Genomic DNA, 18,920 nt, shown 5'->3' with positions numbered 1-18,920 from the left:
GTAACAAAAGCACCCAAATGGGTCCAATCGGGTCAGTTTGCATGCAGATGCTGTGGTTGACCGAGTGGTTTTCTTCCACAAAGCGTTACATTTTGCAAACGTAAACCAAGACAGCCTCTTGTTCCAATTGAAGTTCTTGTAGGCTGAAATGTCGACATGTTTAGGAAGACAGATGACACGTGACATAGCTGTTCTTTTTCATAGCCCATCCATTCATTTTCTACACTGCTGCGAAAAAGTCACTAGTGGTTACGTTGGATTGATGAAACAGTCACGTGACAGGAAATCTCTGATAAAAATTGATCATACAGGCAAAAATAAAGATTGTAGATAAAAATACAAGTTTCATGCAGAATGTAGCACAATGTAACAGAGGAATTCACATTTCTTAACAAAAGTAGTCAAGTACAAAGACTCCCATTTAACAAGTTTGAATGTGATAATGTGTTAATTCTGAACCCAGCAACATCCCAGTTTAAAGGTCTGCACACTTGAGCAACCACAATATTTACCGTTTACTTTTGCAACCCCTCTCAAAAAAATATTTTTATTTTCAATTGCGTTATACCTGTGATAGGTCACATTAATGGTGGAAAATATGTTGAAATGATTAATCTTGGTGTAATTTTTTTTTTTTTTTATTACACAAAAAACAAATCTAAACAGGGGTGTGCAGACTCTATATCCAGTGTGCAGTATTTAACATTGTAGATAAACACATAATGTAAATATTCACATAAGTATATAAAATGCCTAACAGATTTATTTGCCATAAAAACAAGAGACCATCCAAAACATAAATTGCTTTAATACAGACTCATGATGCCCTACATGTGTCATACTTGTAGAGTAAATCGCTTTCTGAAGATTTTCCCAAAGATATTCTAATGGTATCTAAGCTCCTTGTTTGGTGAGCCATGTTATAATGTAAGCGTTCACCTCCTCTAAAACAGACTCCTCTGACCTTCCCAACACTTTCAGGCCATGACTTCCTCCACTCAGCCAGAAAACCTCCACTTGAGCGTTCATCTCCTTTACTGTTCCCTCAAAAAGGACCTTGAAAAGGGGGGGGGGGGATATTCACTATTATGATAAATGGTGACGACGATTCATTGAAATAACAAATCAGAGACTACACACCCTATCGCACATATTGTCCTCTGTGCCTGAAACGAAGAGGACAGCCATGCTTTCAGGTAGCCCCCGGAGATCTTCACTGCGCTGTCGATGGGCGTGAGTCTGTCCTGGGGGATGCAGGGGGAAGGACAAACAGACTAAACCCTGAATAGCACCTTCCAATTCATCACTCAGCTGCTTGGCCAGGGCGGCGGCAGCACGGCAGCCCATCGACCTGCCTGTAGACAAAACATTTTTCCTCAGGCATGTGACGAGTGAATTTATGTAATTAAACCTCCATTCGCTTATATTTCTGCATACCTCCAAAGAATGTGTGCTTTATGGTGAAATTCGGCAATGATTTCAAGTAGCGCTGGTTGAAAAACAAGTACAGGAGTATATTACAAATGTACACATGCCTCATGATTTATGAGTTGAAAGACAAAAACATACCCAGACTGCATGGTAAGCCTTCACTCTATATGCCAGGTTCAAACCTTTGCATGTGAACCGTAGACACAGGAGGCCCTTGGAGGCCAAACAGTGTGCCAGAGAAACAAGATGTTTGAAGTTCATGTCTCCCCCAGCTCCATGGGTCAGTACGAGCACAGTGGAAACGTGATGCTCCGGGGAGGCAGGAACACACAACACAGCCTCCAAACATTTGGTCCCAAATGGCACCTGCACTCTTTCCTGAGAAACGCAAGAGATCAGTCTGACTTTATTTACAATTACAGCATACAGTAAAGTATAAAGCAGTGGAATAACAATTGATTTGGTTGAACTGAGTGCTTGAATAACATTCCTTAGGAACATAGAGATGGCTGACATCGTTGTCCCATATCAATTCCTAACCAGTGCTTTAACGCTGCAACAGTTACATGAGAAAAGTTTTGATGCCAGTTTGCCCAATCTCATTTAAAAGGAAGTTAACCAAATATATTATTTTCCTGTTTGCTTAGGGGTGATATTATATTTAGATGCTATTTTATCTTCATTTCTAATAATATATATTTGCCTATCAATTGTCCAGGGTTTGGGTTAGTAAGAAAGAAGAAAGCCCCTGCTCACAGTAAACATTTTAAGGTTAAGAGTTCGCAACCGCAATGTAATTACAAATTAAGTTAACTGTTTTCCTTCTTCAGTGTCGTGTGGGGGTTTAAAATGTTTGTTGTTATGCTATATGGTTTGGGTACTACTTTATTACGTGCATAAATTGAGTCAGTTCGGTAATTTTGACACTGGCTAGCTTATTCAAAAGTGTTTTTTACCTCGCAAAATGTGTCCATCACCGACTGCCACGATTTCAAACAACTTCCGGTTCTTACGGCGGAAGGGCACCACACTCACGAAGCGTTCTACACAATAAGCCAGCAGAGGGCGACATCTGCGTTTGCAAAACGTGAGTGGAAGAAAAGCGATGACTAAACAACACCTGCTGATTTAATCATTTGTTACATTTGCGAGCGGGGCCCAGGATGGCCAAAAACAACAACAACAACAACAAAAAACAAAACAAAAAAACTGCATCAATATCGAATGGCCATATTGTGATTGAAAGGTTTGCATGTTGGCTTCACAGTTCCATGTTCCGAGTTAAAATCTCGGCTTTGACCTTCCTGTGTGCTTGCGTGGGTATTTTCCTGGTTGGGTACTTCCACATTCCCAAATCATGCTTGTTAGGTTAACTGAAAACTAAATTGTTCATAAATCTGAATGTGAATGGTTGTTTGTCCATATATGGCCTGCGATCAGCCGGCGACCAGTTTTGGGCGTACCCTGCCTCTTGCCCAAAGTCAGCCGGGATAGGCTGCCCCCTGCTGACGATCGATGCTCCAGGGGGGGCGCATGCGACAGGCATCGCATAGGGTGCCTTGACTAGGACATTTAGGGAAGTGCACCCCCAACCACCCCCTCTTTGACATTGGCCAAGGTGGCGCAATTGGTGTGTCCCTTGCAAAGGGTGCCATTTGGTCCAGGACTGCCTCTAAATATTTGGAAATACAGTATAATATAAAATAAAAAAGGCTGGCAGTCTTCATGGAAGTCATGTCTATCAAAGTTCATCCTTCACCTGTAAAACAAATAATTTTAGTTACAAACAAAAGTGGTCATTATAAAATACATTTTGATCACAGCTTTATGATTTCATTGCTTTAACATGAACACAGGGATGACATCATGTTGTCCTTACCTGCGTCCGGAGGCAGGAACAAGGAAACAGGTCTTCACTGGGATGTTCTACCATCTCCATGCCCTCACGTATCTTGGGTTCAGTCACCTGGAGTTTAGCGTATTCCTACAGCAAAGGCAATCTTGATTAAATAGGGGTATACAATCTGGGTATGAGTTGTATTTTTGTATTTTATTTTTAAAATTTGGAAATACCCGAAAAAGACTGTGATGCACTTATGCATTATTTTTTTTTTGGGTGAATGGAGGGGTGATTTTTTAAAATTTCCTGATATAGTGGATCCTCTGAATTTGAACGGTTCAGCAGTTAAATAATTCAAAATCTGACCGAAGATTTCCAGGGAAACATGGTGTAAAACTAAAAAAATTAATCCATAAACCAAACAAAATGGTAGCGAGACTGGACGAGACGAGACAAAGCGACTTGATTCTGATTCTGATCTTACTTACGTCATTACTATATGAGTGTGGTGATCATAAGCAACAGTGAAAAGAAGTGGATAGTAACGTATCGCTGAAAGTGCTATTCATAAAACATATTTTTCACAACACTTGTTTTTGAATTTGTACTACTGTATTATCAGTTACTTACAGTTGGAAAAATACTTCCAAATACAAACAAATAGAAATTCAAACAGCCTTCTGAAATAATTGTGTTCAAGTGGCCCTCTACTCTTAACTTGCTGTTGGCCAAAAAAAAAATTAAATAAAATAAAAATAAATACATAAAAAAACTTAATAAAAGGTATTACCTGGAAAAGTTTGTAATAATAACAAAATACGTTATCTCCCATAAGTTGTTTGCGTGCAAACTGTTGACCTGCAAGAGCAATTTTCTTGGCCTGAAAAACAGTAGTTGTAAATGAATGAAATCCACTTAAACATATTGTAACAAGCATGAATGTGAAGAAGCTAAAAATCAAATCAACCTCTTCATCATGGTCTCTTGCCCACTGGATCTTTTCTAGCAGATCTCGGAGGTCCGCCCTGACTGGGATATAGTGTTCCCACGGTATGAGCTCGTTGTAAAAATGCTCATAGTAGCCGGAATCCTGCTTGAACACCACACTGTCTCCCGCCAGAAGGTAAGGCAAGCGGTATGCTGCCACAGTGCCATCAATGTTTATTTGGTACTTGTACTGATGCAAAAGACAAAACAGAAAAAAAAAAACATGAATTGACTCTGTTCACAGTATTTGGAATTATGCGTTTTAATTTAATTCTGATCTCTTCTTGCTTATTGCCTTAGTATCAGACCTTTATTAGTGCAAATATACCATAAAATTCTAATTTTACGACAGGTAAATAGTAAAATGAAACCGCTCACCTTGAAGAATTCGAAGAAGGAGACGTGCTTGACCAATGGGCCGTATAAACTCTCGTCGTGCTTGAAGAAGAAGAAGTTGGTGAAGGCAGCATCAATCATGTGGGGGTGGGCCCTCGACAGCTTGACGAGCTCCAGACGCTCCTGACGACTGTCCCGCCCCCTCCAGAAGGCTGTGGCGTTCTTCTTGGCCCACGGTGGTCCTGTATTTGCCTGCACCGACATCATGTCCAGGCTCACTCTGTTCATTGGATGAGACAGCACGCCATGTGCCAAATTTCAGTACTCGGATTAAGACCAACATATGACAAAAAGGTTCACATCATCATGTACAGTGGATATAGAAGATCTACACACCCCAGTTGAAATACCAGATTTTAAAAGATAAATCATATGTAAACTTTTCCCACCATTAAAGTGACCTACAAGCTTTACAACTGAAGTTATTTTAAAAAAATATTTTCGAGAGGGGAAATTAAACTAAACATCTGAAAGAGTGTAGCAGCAGGTGATTGGTTAATTCTGAAATTAGCCACATCCCAAATTATGGGAGGGTGTGCACACTTGTGCAACCAGATTATTTCAGTTGTTTATTTAACCCTCCGGAAAAGATCAAAAAGAAGACAACTGAGTTGCACATGACATACTATAGGTCACACTAATAGTGGAAAACGTTTTGAAATTATTTCTCTTGATCTAATCACAAAAGTCTGGCATTGAAACAGGGGCGTGGAAACTTTTTATATCCACTGTATCCATTTGGATGGTATGAAGCAAAACATGAATTTACCGGTACTTTCAATTACTAAATTATTTCAAACCCAATTGAATTACTTCTTAGATTGCATCGAGGTAGCGCTTACCTCCCCATGGTCTCAAGGACAGACTCGGTCAGGTCGTATGTGGGCATGACAATATCTCTAGTGTTGTTTGAGCCACACCAGGAGAAGATAGGATGAATGTTCTGAGGGCCTTTCCTCTTCTCAAGCGGCCAGTCGCCCAGGTTAACAAAAAACTCCATGTCAGGTAACTTGACCTGGACACACAACAATGTGTCTGTGTTGAGTGTGAATGTTTACATTTGTGCATGTGCTGTAAAAGACTTAATGCTGGATGAACACTGCATGGTTCAAGGGACACAGTTTCAATTATTTTGTTTAAAGTGGCACATTTGAGATATGTGTTATGGCAGCATAAATACAAAAGAACGCGAGGAATTGATTATCTTCAAATCGGAATCAGGCCTTTTTCATCCATCCATCTATTTTCCGTACCGTTTATCCTCACTAGGGTCGCGGGTGTGCTGGGGCCTATCGCAGCTATCTTGGGGCGAGAAGCGGTGTACGCCCTGAACTGGTTGCCAGCCAATCTCAGGGCGAGCCTTTTTCAAATGTGAGAAAAATAATCTTATATGTATTGCATATCTGCCAATGTGAGTGCAGTGTAAATGGACAGATTAGATATACAGTACCTCAATACCACCTTGATGTCAATGAATTACACACATTGATAATGTATTCAAACCCGCATCTGCCCAAATAACACAAAATTCAAAACATCAGCTCTAAATCTAAATTACAGCAATTAAATATAAGAAAAATTATACATGAGAGGAATGCATATCATTAAATAATCAAAATAACAGCCAATGAAAAGGCAGCTGAGTAATGTGAAGGTTACACAGGTTTAAATCAATGGGGGAAAGAGTCAGCCCAGGCTAACTCCACATATTTCAGAATCAGAATCAGAATCAGAATCATCTTTATTTGCCAAGTATGTCCAAAACACACAAGGAATTTGTCTCCGGTAGTTGGAGCCGCTCTAGTACAACAGACAGTCAATTTACAGAACACTTTGGAGACATAAAGACATTGACAAAAAACAACAACAAACAACAATTGTGCAAAAAGATGCAGAGTCCTCAGTTCGAATGGCTAATGACGCAATAGTCCGGTGCAATGACCATTGTGCAAAGGGCACTGAGACTTCAAGGAGTGTATGCGGTTTAAAGTGACGAGTACTGCGATAATCTGGGACAATGGTTGTGCAACATTGTTTACTTCCGTGTTGTCACTGTCCTGTGCTGACATTTGTAGAGTTATTTACATGCAATTTGGGCATCTGTGAGATGTTTCTTGTGTTACGTGAATGTAAACACAGCTATATGTGTCACTTAAAATGTACAGGAAAATAAACAGCCCCCCCCCCCCCAAAAAAAAATATATATATATCAGATCTGGGTATTAAATCAGAATTGGGCACTTGGATCTGCTGTAATTAACAGATGCAATTAAATGCAACTTGCCTTTCTGCTAAGTGACAGGAGGATGGCATCCATAAAGATTCTGAAACCGACATGCTCGCCAAGTGTTTGAACGGAGACCTAAAAAGGATAAAGTTTAACAGTATGAGCAGTTAAGCAGTCCTGTGATTCTCATCATTCCACAACTTCCACTGCATGAACCATAGCTTCACAGTTTACTCCTCCACACAATAAAAAAACATTTTTAAAGAGTTCTGAAACATTATGTATCCATGCCCATTTCTGTCAGACAACATGAAATATAAATTACAATCTGCTAAAGGGGATAAATTACTTGATGTACTGTGGCAGGGCTTTGAGGGTGCAAGTATTATGAGTACAAGAACCTACTTGAATGATCTACTGGTATTCTGACAAGACTGCCCCAGCGTGCACCCAGTTATCACATCGCTACAGGCACTCCACGGTGCTAAGTGTTATTCAGTCGAAAGAAATACTAGCCTTTATTGACACACACATACCCCTTTAGTTATCTATTAGGAGTATTGTGGGAATAACAAAATGACTTTTGTTTTTATGCCCAAAGGGTAAAACAATCTACTGTATTAAAATCGGAAATTGGATTTTTGTGAAAAAACATTTGATTTTATTTAAAGGCCAGTTCCTTCAGGTCTAGTATATACAGTAGTATATAGTATAGTACGTCTGGTGTGCAATAAATAACAACAACAACAATAATGATGATTTAATTTTTTTTTTTTATATAGCGCTCTTCAGGGTTAAAAACAAGTAAACAAATATAAAAAAAATAATAATAATGGAATTGGATACCTTGTTATCTTTGATGGTGTAATGGCAGAGGCTTTGCCGCTGCCCAAAGCGCTGCGGGATCTCCCGAGCGTTGCGATCTGGGTCGACATTGGCGAAATGGGACAAGTCGCGCTCTATCTGGGGAAAGGAGTGAGGACAGTGCATATGGGACTGCCAAACGGAGCCTTCGAGTTGTGGACAGTCACAGCCCTCATGGTAGACTGGTCCTGATGAGACAAGTCGAAAACATGTCAGCATGGTCATTATTTGTATGTTAGATAACATATGTATTACTTGTTTGTCAGTTATGAATTGTAGATTGTCTTTACAGTTAATAACGTGTTATGATGACGACAATTTAATTCAGGAACAGATTGAAAATAAAATTCTAAAATGTTCTAAAACCAATTCAACTTCAGAGCTTTCAGTGTACTGTACTTCACACTCCACCTCTGAGAATGTATGGAGACTTGGCCACATGTTGGTCCATGAGCAGAACGTGTATGTGAAGATCTGTGTAGCTCGCATACATTCTGTAGCGAACTAGGAAAGTCCCATCTTGACGATCCAGAACCTGAATCCAGATCCTGGTGAAATGCTCTGACAGAGACACGATCTTCACCTCGAACATTTTCTCCCCTGGCGATGCTGTTAGACTGTGAGGAAGAGTGGAATATACGGTGTTTTGCATAAACATTATGTATGTTACCTCTGCTTAATACTTCCCTGGAGGGAGGTGACTTCAATGGTTCAAAAAGTGTGGTATCACTAGTGGTACACATGCTCCCTCTAGTGGTATGCAAAAGAATCACAGAATCCAATGTTCAAACTGCGCACAGTGTTAGAGTGGCTTTGACCTTTGTTTAATCTAGTGCAGAAGATTTGTCAAGTATTGTGTTTGTAAAGATGCCATTTTTTCAGTTTTTACCACAAAATCACAGGACAGGAACAAGCTATTGCATTGCATTGCAAAGCATGGGAAGCCGGATGTATGGAAATGTTTTTGTATTTTGTGTCATAATTTAACTTTGGGCGGCACGGTGGATGACTGGTTAGCATGTCTACCTCACAGTTCTGAGGACTCGGGTTCCAATCCGGCCTCGCCTGTGTGGGGTTTGCATGTTCTCCCCGTGCCTGCGAGGGTTTTCTCCAGGTACTCCGGTTTCCACCCACATCCCAAAAACATGCACGGTAGGTTAATTGAAGACTCTAAATTGCCCGTGGGTGTAAATGCGAGTGACCGGTTCAGGGTGTACCCCGCCTCTCGCCCGAAGATAGGTGGGATTGGGCCGAGCTGGCGAGTGAGGAGAAACGGTATGGAAAATGAATGAATGAATGAATGAATGAATGAATTTAACTTTGCATTTAAGTTGATCATGACACACACACTGAGTAGAAAATTTCAAACTGGCACTCCATGTCACAAAAGTTGCAGACCCCTAATATAATATGTTACTATGTATGTTAACGACACGATACATGTTTTTTTTTAAACTCTAAGCTGTTGTGATGTTTTAGTGTAACCGTACTCGAGTAGCGTCATGATATCCAACATGTGCGTGAGACAGTAAATGCAACGGGATGCCTTCATGGGCCCATGGGATCTTTGGGATGAAAGGTGTGAAAGGAAATCCGTTTCTCTTGTAGCACCTGGGGGGGAATAGTTTCTCCCTCGATCTTGCCATTGAATGGGTTACATTTCAACAGCCCTGTAATTATACACATTGCGGCGAGATTTATAACTTGTCTCTTTCTTTACTGTTACACACTATCCTTGGGTGTCTTAAAATGGGGTGCTACCCGGTACATCTGTTCCCCTGGAATAACGTTCGGGGAGGACAGGACACAGAATTGGATCGGTGTGAATAAGACGCATTGAAATTTGAGAAATTCGATGTCGATAAAACACATCATGAACACATTTCCCCTTACAAGACCGGTTTAACATCAGTATACTGTACAGGTACTTACTTTCTCCCTGAGCTGTCCACTGCCTGGATAAAGAAAAAACGGGCTGGCAGGACAATGTTTGCCTCTAGTCCCGACCCCCATACAAGAGTCTTTGCGGGACAAAGTGCTGAGTCGGCCCGAGCCCCCAGTGGGAATTCTGTCCAGAACACAACAAGCCCCAAAAGCGACCACAAAAAGGGTCGCAGCAACATATTAGTCCAGTGTCGACTCTCCGCTAATGTTAGCTGTTTTTTTTTTTTTTTATTGTCTTGCCGTTGTTTCACTTCAAATGTCCAGTTAACTTATATATGTGGTTTAAAGAATAAATACGCCGTTCCAGTGAGTGTTTCGCTTCCATTTGAAGTCCACCACTTGCACTGTTCAATGTTTAAATGTGTCTAATACACGCACGGTGCTTACAGTTATTTGCTTAAAAGTTAGCCTCAACGTTAGCTTCATCCCTAAAGTATGTGAATGAGTGGGAGGGGCCAGGAAGACACAGCTTTCCGGTAGGTCAGCGTTCCGTCCAATGAGACAGTTGATTGCGCGTCAATCCGGGAAGTAATAAAATGATTTTATGGTTTGCCTCATTTATATGATCATAGACACACCACCACCTTATAGAGATCTGGGAATAATACGTTCCTACGTGGCCGCCATATTGGAAAGGTCATCGTTCCCACAGAAGGCAATGCGTGGACACTGAAATTAAGTCGTAACTTGCTCATTTCTCGAACGTGTTTCATGAGGGTTGTTTTGTCAACGCCAACTTGTATGCTATCAATAGATAACATTTGAAACAAACAAAAACAAATGCGAAAGGGACTTCCATTTCACCATCAAAAGAGCACGTGTGCCATTAACCCGAGCAACAAAAAACTCACTTAGCCAGTATCTCAATGATCATGCTATCTATGTCTGAGTTTCTACCACACAAGTTTTTTAATCAACGTACTGCTCCTGTTAAAATGTAAATGATGTCCGGGGGTAACATATGTTTGACTGACAGGTACACAGACGTACGTACTACAGCAGTAGAGAGAAAGGCTAAAATCATCATTCAAGTCAGTTACCCCGTTTTGTCAATTCCTCTGCCTTGGTCAAATTAAAAGTAGGCGTTTGCTTACTAGTGGTTCCAACGGAGAAAGTTTTTTAAATTTATTAATTAATTTATTTATTTATTTTGGGATAAGAGTCATAAACAAAAATTGGACCAATGATAAATAAAACTCTAAACAATGTACATCAATCCATGTTTATTTCAGTTTGCTTCTGCATCAACATATGTTCAGCTCTTCTAGTCAAGTAATCTCTATTACACTAGTATAATATTCATAAGAAGAAAAAGTGGTAGAATCCATTTCAATGAGACAAACTTTGCTGCCATCATCGAGAAAACTTGAGAAATTCTTTTTTCCCCCCCAATGATATTTCTGTGTGAAGAACAAGAGTTTCAGTGGTTGAGACAGATTCAGAGTACCAGCAGTGACGGGTACAACATATATAGAGAAAAATACCCCATCTGTATCATATATTTGTTTGCTCCACCCAATATTGAAAAGTACAGTTAATATATAAAACCAAATAAACAGAAACATATAAATAAAACACCCTGTCAGTAGAGGTCACATTTTTTTTCTTTATACCGTTTCTCTGCCTTTCAGACGACGTCGAACATGAATTTAATTGAAGGTACAGAGAAATATCTTTGACGTTTAAGATGTCTCATTGAATCTAAATAAATGCCATTTGTGAATGCGTGTGGCTCATCCATTAAATTTGAGCCTGAAAAGCAGTTGTAAATGCAAAGAGACATCACTACGGTTATTTTTCTCTGTACTTTGCATGTGTGTGTTTGTGCACCTAAATGCAGGTGTGATATCAACATAATCAAGGCGCAGTGATTAATTTGTGTCGATGCTTGTGAGCATAAAGGCCTGATTTTTTTTCCCAGATCATTTTAAAATACAGACAAATACACAGGTACAAAAGATCCTCTTCACTCAATGCCATTGGCTTGTGTCGCGTGGCACTGACATGTACAGCACAATTACAATATGATACACCACTATGTATCATGAAACATTTGTTGTTTTTCACATACAAGAGCCTTCCATTTGTGAGGCCATCACCATCAAATATAGGACTGCGACAAGAGGATACCATAATCATCAAGAACAATATTGAGTGAAAGAAAGTAACACAGTTGAATTTAGTTGAAATTGCTGCTGTTTTACACATGAACATCTTCACTGACTCACATCTGAATAGTACTGGAAAATACTGTTTTTTTGTTTTGTTTTGTTTTCTGAACCATTTACTGATAAACGACTCACAAGGAAGTTGGTTGAATGGAAGGTGATGCCAACTCCTCTTTGCACTGCCATCACATTGACAGCAACAATCACTGTTATGAACACGCAGGTCCATTAAAATCCTGAAAATACACAAGTGACAACTTGTAACATCTGAATTGGAGCGATATGATAGGGTGATGGTCCTTTTTAATTGCTTTGGCAGAGACTTAGTGTATTGTATTCTTGTATTGTTTATCACACTTTTTTTTTTTTTTACGTGCGGTACTCATTCTTCCACGTATACGCATCCTAATTTCCTACTAAACTTGCACATCTTGCAATGATAAGCTAGAGACCCAAATGTTGAACCATCGACGTAAATGTAAGTCTCTTAAGTGTTGTTTTATGAAAGAAAATGTTTTTTTGACTCCAGTAAATGCCACTAACATCCATTGACTTCTCATCTGTTTGTAACAGGAAATAAATGACAACCACCACTTATTAGCTCTTTGTAACTTTACACTGATTGCACTGATCTTGCTTTTTATGGCACATTAATAATATATATAGGTTTATATAAAGATACGGTGTGTTCTTCAAGCCTTTGCATACATCTCAAACTATTGTTTTCTGAATCATAAACTGCAGTTGGGGAGTGGAATATAGCCTTGTCATTGATTGTATTTGAAAGTAGCAGCAGCCCAAACGTAAACTTGATTAAACTGCCGTTAATAACAAAATCCCTTCATGGTTGCACTAAGATGCAGCCAAGAGTACCTGGTATGAACAGTAGTAGTATTATTTTAGTATGTGAATAGAAAGCTATGTGCGTTTGAAGTGTGTCAAGAAATATTTGCTGAAAAAAAGTCAAAAGGAAAAGGTGATAAAGGAAAAGAGCACAAGTTTTGGCTTAATAGCGATGCAGGTATACATTTGTTTTTTTATATATAGATTTTGTCAATATTTCAAAAAATAGAACGTTTTTTTTATAGTTTCCGTAGTTGGCTATATAATTAAATAAAAAATAATAATTGAATCTCCTGTCAAAGTAGCATTAAAGTAAGCATGCTGCTTTTTAATATGGCAGTTTGATATTTTGATAGTCATTCCTTTTTTATTTCATGCATGTCTTGTTGATTTCTTAATTGTTGAATATCTACACGGTGAGGTCCGGAAAACCCAACCCCGCCAGAACACACACGCGCACAGGCACTCACACACATACGCGCACATCCAGTCCTCTAAATGCTCCCATCCTGTTTCTCCCCATGTTTCTCAGAAAACGATCAAATGAGGAGCTCCCCTTTCCTCTTACTGTGTAACAATGCGGCACACTTGGCCCAGAAGCCGTAAAGAGAAAGTCATTCTTCAGTCTCTCTGTTATTTGCTCTCATCTGAGTTAAAATTTCTGCCCAGGCACAAAGCCCCCAGAAACCCATCAGTTGGCCTCACTTGTCCCTTGTGATTAGAACTGGTACCACTTCTTGTCCTTGCACTTTAACATGAGCTGTAAAGACATGTCACAAAATGTCACCGTTGAGGACTTGTTAAAGTATGGAATTTAGATGGCCTGAAAGTCTTGGTTTTACCTCATGCGCATGCTTGGAGAAACTTTCCGCACTGGTCATCATCAGCGCAGTTCTCTCTTCTAGCTCGCCAAGTCTCTGGCCTCTCTCATCCAGAGCAATGCGGGCCCTGGCCAGCTCGCCCACTGCCCCGCTAGCTGCCACCTTCATGCCCTCCACGCCTCCCTGACCGGGGATGTGCTGGGCTAGACTCCGAGAAGCCTTACCTGCTGCTGCCTCCCCAACTGTGGGCCAGATCAGATGAAGAATTTTTAAAGGTGGACCATAACTGACCGGGTTGAGATATTTCATACGACAAATACGAGAGAAAAGACCAGAAATACGCACAAAGCTCCTCTCGGTCGAATGTGTGAGCATTGCCCCCGAAGAAGCCCTTTAAGAAGCCTCTGTTCTGGGCCTCTGGTGTTTCTGTTGGTGTAAACAGCTCTCCAAGCATTTCCTACAACAGACGACAAGGCTATTAGAAACACTACAGCAACGTAGCAAAAATATAATCATGATCGAGCATCACAATAATTTCAGGTGTTGTCATTAAAAATAAGGATTTAACCTTTCACCACCCAAAAAAAAAAAAAGGTGACAAAGAGTGACACACTGAGTATATTTTCATATTCTTAGAATTGAACCTTATTCAATATGTGCTTGTTCACCTTACATCAAAATCATAGTATTATCAATACCTTTGAAAAGGTTTTTATATCTAAATTTTCCCTCTAATTGAGTGCATGGAATGTACAGTAAACTTTCCCTTAACCTTTCAAACTACAAAACACGTATAGAGATGACGTTCATCCTCCCTTGTTAACATTTCCTCGACAGACTGGAGTCAATTTCTTTTGCTTTAGGTGGCAGTGTAGCACCATCACCGCAACAGCTTTTGCCAGCTGTTCTCACTGCAGCACAAACGGGGCTTCAAAAAGCTGCATGTAACATGAAGAAAACTCCTCATCCAAATAATAAATAAATAAATAAAAGTTATTTAAAGTCTGTTTTGAGTAAAAATTAATGTATTTTGATACACCACAGAGAACAACGCTGCCAAATTTGAAAGATAAAAAAAATAGGCAATTATATAAAATAAGGCTTTGTACTAAAGTCTCGAACGCTGTGGGCGTGTCCACTAGATGCGTTGAAACCACGCCTGGCTTAACAGTCAACTGTCAATCAAATACAACTACAACCTGGAAAAAATGGATGCTACTTCATCTAGCATCTTCCTAATGCCCAAACATAACTACATGTTTGAGCCACAAAAATATATCTGCTTTTAGCATCTGGTGGCTGTAATATATCCCACACTTTCTTTTCTCTTCCGCGTTCTGTCCGTGACATGCGTGCACTCATGGCCGACAACGAGGCACTCTGAAGCAGCTATACCAGCAGACACGCCGAAAGGGCGATGTATTTTCGTGGTGTAGGCATAGCTCCAGCTTTAACATCAACTGGTCTCAACAATGGCAAATGTTGGAGTCTATACTCAAACTGCAGTCTGAGAAGCAAAGGTTTTTGTCCATCACAAAAGCAGCTAGAGTGGACCTACAACAATCCTCTCTTTCTGCTGAGAAGCAGCCTGAAAAGATTAGAAAATCTCTGTGCCAAGCCACTCCATTTCCGATCACAAAGCTCAAGTATCTCTGTTTGCGTTGAGCCAGTAGCAGCAAACCAGTCAGAGAGATCTGACGTCACTCTGCCTGAGGGAGGCTTGAGTGTCCGCCTCAGTGCCTTTTTCAGACACCCTTAGGCTCACCGATAGTCCAGTGGGAAGCAATATCCCCAGAACCTTGTTCTTTTCTGACCCAAATCATTCTATCCTAAAACCAAAAAGCCATAGGTCATTCCGTGGTGTATACATTATACACTCACTGGCCACAATTTTAGAAAAAAAAAAAAAACTGTCTGATGTGTGTACACTATATTGTGGTTTTATGTCTTTCTGTATTTATTGTTTGGCGCCTCAGGGAAAAAAAAGTACATTAGCACACATGAGAATGACATTCAAGGAAATAAAACTACTGAGATATGCCATGTCATTTGCATCCACAGACCTGCAGATTGTCATACATTTCCTGGCTGTATGTAATTCTCTGGATCTCTGTCGGGGAACTGAGATAAAGTGCCTGTCCCCCATTGGTGAAGCAAAAGGTTCTCGCAATGCGCATGTCTGTCAGAGGCAGGTAATTAACATCCATCAGCGGTCTTAGACTTGGCAAACTGTGGGCAACGACAACAATAGAAGGCAATTAGGAAGCAAGTAAGTGGCTCCTGTCATTGTTGGACTGAACAACACAGAATAAACAGCACTTTTTTTTTTTTTTTACATAGAAAATAATGTTGCACTACTTTCCAAGTCAAGTTATCTTGTGTGCAGGAAGTGCTTACACAGAGCAGAAAATCTGAATGCATTTTCAGTATTACTCTTTATTTAGAATATTACAATAGTGTTGGGCCATGTAGTGGCCCGCAGCGCTGACTTTAACAAAGACAGCGAGGGATCAATTCATATTCAATTACTATAGGTGTGAATATAAATGTACAGTAAATGTCGGTCTTTGCGCCCTGTGATTGACTGGTGACTAGCCAAAGGAGTAAGTCTTTATCTCACAGACAGCTGGGATAGTTTCGAGCTTTTCCATGGTCTTGAACAGGTTAAGCAAAGCAAACTTATTTACCGTATATAGCGCATTTCATACACAAGGTAACTCAATGTGCTTTACATGATTAAAAGCATTTAAAAACAAAGAACAAAAAACGGCTTATAAACATTTAAAACAAAGAGAAAAAAATAAATAAAATGAAAGTTCAATTAAAACAGCATACGGTGCAAGAAATATCATTTAAAAGTGGCAATGCTCTAAAAGGCATGAGAAAAAAAAGAGTTTTTAACCTGGACTTAAAAACATGCACACTTGGGGCTGATGTCCCTTCTGTTGGCAACTTATTCCATTTGTGTGAAACTTTAAAATCTATTCTTTAGCGGACTGGGAGCCAGTGTAAAGACTTTAGAATTGGAGTAATATGCTCTGACCTCTTTGTTCTGGTCAGATCCCAAGCTGCAGCATTCTGAATGAGCTGGAGCTGTTTAATGCTCTTTTTGGGGAGTCCAGTCAGAAGACCACTAAAATAGTCAAGTCTACTTGAGATAAAGGCATGGATGGATGGGTTCTCCTGGTCTGCTTGGCACATGCAAGCCTTCACTCTGGATGTTCTTCAGATGGTAGAAGACAGTTTTAGTAATTGATTTGATATGACTGTCGGAAGTCACTGATGGTGTAGTAGTACACTCGCCTGACTTTGGTGTGGGCAGCGTGGGTTCAGTTCCCACTCAGTGACGGTGTGAATGTGAATGCAAATGGTTGTCCGTGTCTATATGTGCCCTGCGACTGACTGGCGACCAGTTTAGGGTGTAGTCTGCCTTTCGCCCAAAGTCAGCTGGGATAGGCTCCAGCGCCTCACGACCCTAACCAGGATAAGCGGTGTTGAAATGGAAATGGCTGGAAATGACTGTCGGAATCTATCAGGACACCAAGGTTTCGGACTTGGGTCTTTGGTTTTTAAAGGGAGTGACTCCAGGTATTTACTAACAGCAATCCTCTTTTCTTTATTGCCAAAAACAATTATCTCAGTTTTGTTGTGGTTTAATTGAAGATTATTTTGGCTCATCCAGTTATTTATCTGTTTTAGACAGTGACACAACACCTCAATTGAATTGTAGTCATCTGGAGACACTTCTAGATATAACTGTGTGTCATCTGCATAGCTATGATAGTCAAAATTAAAGTTCAAAAACCTGATTGAAATTTGTCAGAAAGTCAATTTAAGTTCAAGAAATTGCTGTGTTGATTAAAAACAGGGCGGCACGGTGGCCGACTGGTTAGAGCGTCAGCCTCACAGTTCTGAGGAGCGGGGTTCAATCCCCGGTCTCGCCTGTGTGGAGATTGCATGTTCTCCCCGTGCCTGCGTGGGTTTTCTCCGGCCACTCCGGATTCCTCCCACATCCCAAAAACATGCATTAATTGGGGACTCTAAATTGCCCGTAGGTGTGAATGTGAGTGCGAATGTTGTTTGTTTGTATGTGCCCTGCGATTGGCTGGCAACCAGTTCAGGGTGTACCCCGCCTCCTGCCCAATGATAGCTGGGATAGGCTCCAGCACGCCCGCGACCCTAGTGAGGAGAAGCAGCTCAGAAAATGGATGGATGGATGGATTAAAAACAGTCTGTATCATTGGAATATTTGTTCAGACTATTATATTTAGGGCAACACGGCGGCAAGTGTGAAATGGTTGTTTGGCTATTTGTGCCCTACGATTGGGTGTACCCCACCTCTCGCCCAAAAGACAGCTGGGCTCTAACTGACCGGTGACCCTATTGAGGAGAAGCAGTAAAGAAAAGAGATGGCTGACCATTATATTTATCCCCATCCAGCGCAAAAACACGATGGCCATGGATGTTTTGATCGCCATTTGTTGCTAAGTTAAGTTTTTTAGTTCGCAGAAACGACACAATGGATTTATGAAGGGATGGGACATGTGCAGAGGAACACAACATTTGAGGGAAAATCTGGTTATACAATGCAGAATAAAGGGCAGGACAGTTATTTGTCAACATACCTCCGGAATGTTTGTGAGTTCATACCTGAGCGTCATGACGTGTCCATTGGCACAGAAGCAGGCGAGGCAAACACTATTCCACACTGACACCACATCAGCCCGCAGGACGAAGGATGACTCTGTGATGTTGTGGACGAAGAGGCAAGACTGCGAGGGCATCAAGAACACTTTGGCCTGCCTCTCAGAGCACACGATAGCCAGATGTCCCTCTCCGCAGGTGTCCTGGGAGGATGAGGGCGAGTAGTGCACTAGCTTGCGCTTTCGTGGTCGGTCGGGGTCTTCTGGGGCGTTGAGATCACGCCAAACCTCGTAGGGGCTTTGAATGTGTGCACCCATGCAGTCCAAGAAGCCAAAGCGCAACACAGAGCCCTTTAGCATCAGAACTGCCCCTAAGAGTGTGTGGTAAAGTAAAAAGCATCTTCATTGTAATTACTGCGTGTTTGCCATGAAAAGTCTTTTATTTGATGGTTTGTGTTGCTACACAGTAAGACTACTGATTTTGAAATCCAAGACAGTGAACCCCCGTTTTTCATGGGGGATGTGTTCTAAACACACCCGCAATAGATTAAAATAAACAAGTAGGTAGAGTAAGGAGTAAAGTTTGGTTCAGTTTATTGTTTCCATTGTCAAAATGTAAAAAGTGTACCGAAATAACTGCACCCACACTTTTGTTTCTTTCATGACAGCGTACATGCAAGATCTTTGTACGACATATAAATACGCATTTTCTGTGTGACAGCATTTTTTTGTTTTTAAATCAACAACATCCAAGGC

At 40.6% G+C, this 18,920-nt stretch overlaps 2 protein-coding genes across 18 annotated transcripts in view; both read right to left on the bottom strand.

The window, feature by feature from the left end:
• Positions 1-790: 790 nt before the first annotated feature.
• On the bottom strand, positions 791-10,181 carry LOC133486998 (protein O-glucosyltransferase 2-like). Of its 4 annotated transcripts, XM_061792925.1 has the most exons (13): positions 9,678-10,179; positions 8,157-8,362; positions 7,728-7,933; positions 6,939-7,016; positions 5,497-5,669; positions 4,637-4,874; positions 4,239-4,448; positions 4,062-4,151; positions 3,311-3,415; positions 1,570-1,809; positions 1,438-1,489; positions 1,141-1,355; positions 791-1,056 (listed from the first exon to the last, which is right to left on the bottom strand). In XM_061792925.1, the coding sequence occupies exons 1-13, from the start codon at positions 9,866-9,868 to the stop codon at positions 895-897; spliced, it is 2,166 nt and encodes a 721-aa protein (XP_061648909.1). In that variant the 5' UTR covers positions 9,869-10,179; the 3' UTR covers positions 791-894. The 4 variants fall into 4 exon arrangements, with proteins under 4 accessions (XP_061648909.1, XP_061648910.1, XP_061648911.1 ...); XM_061792926.1 differs by lacking the exon at positions 6,939-7,016 and having other exon boundaries at positions 9,678-10,181; XM_061792927.1 differs by lacking the exon at positions 8,157-8,362 and having other exon boundaries at positions 9,678-9,805.
• Positions 10,182-10,895: 714 nt separating this feature from the next.
• The window catches only part of stxbp5l (syntaxin binding protein 5L), a 103,249-nt gene continuing 95,224 nt past the window's right edge, over positions 10,896-18,920 (bottom strand). For all 14 annotated transcript variants that reach the window (XM_061792537.1, XM_061792534.1, XM_061792538.1 and 11 more), the window contains 5 exons: positions 18,172-18,535; positions 15,585-15,750; positions 13,867-13,978; positions 13,543-13,763; positions 10,896-13,460 (listed from right to left, as the gene is read on the bottom strand). In XM_061792537.1, the coding sequence (XP_061648521.1) occupies positions 13,419-13,460; positions 13,543-13,763; positions 13,867-13,978; positions 15,585-15,750; positions 18,172-18,535 (905 nt within the window). In that variant the 3' untranslated portion in view covers positions 10,896-13,418. The remainder of the gene's footprint in view (positions 13,461-13,542; positions 13,764-13,866; positions 13,979-15,584; positions 15,751-18,171; positions 18,536-18,920) is intronic.

Source organism: Phyllopteryx taeniolatus, chromosome 12, assembly GCF_024500385.1.
Source record: "Phyllopteryx taeniolatus isolate TA_2022b chromosome 12, UOR_Ptae_1.2, whole genome shotgun sequence".
NCBI classification, from domain to species: domain Eukaryota; kingdom Metazoa; phylum Chordata; class Actinopteri; order Syngnathiformes; family Syngnathidae; genus Phyllopteryx; species Phyllopteryx taeniolatus.
This window is presented reverse-complemented; position numbering and strand designations above follow the sequence as displayed.

Excerpts from the sequence above, each read along its gene's own strand:
- LOC133486998 (XM_061792925.1), bottom strand. The coding sequence starts at position 9,868 with ATGTTGCTGCGACCCTTTTTGTGGTCGCTTTTGGGGCTTGTTGTGTTC. Across the intron at positions 5,670-6,938 it reads TCCTGTCACTTAGCAGAAAG|GTCAAGTTACCTGACATGGA; the intron begins GCAAGTTGCATT and ends TTGTGTGTCCAG. Across the intron at positions 4,449-4,636 it reads CCTTCTTCGAATTCTTCAAG|TACAAGTACCAAATAAACAT; the intron begins GTGAGCGGTTTC and ends CTTTTGCATCAG.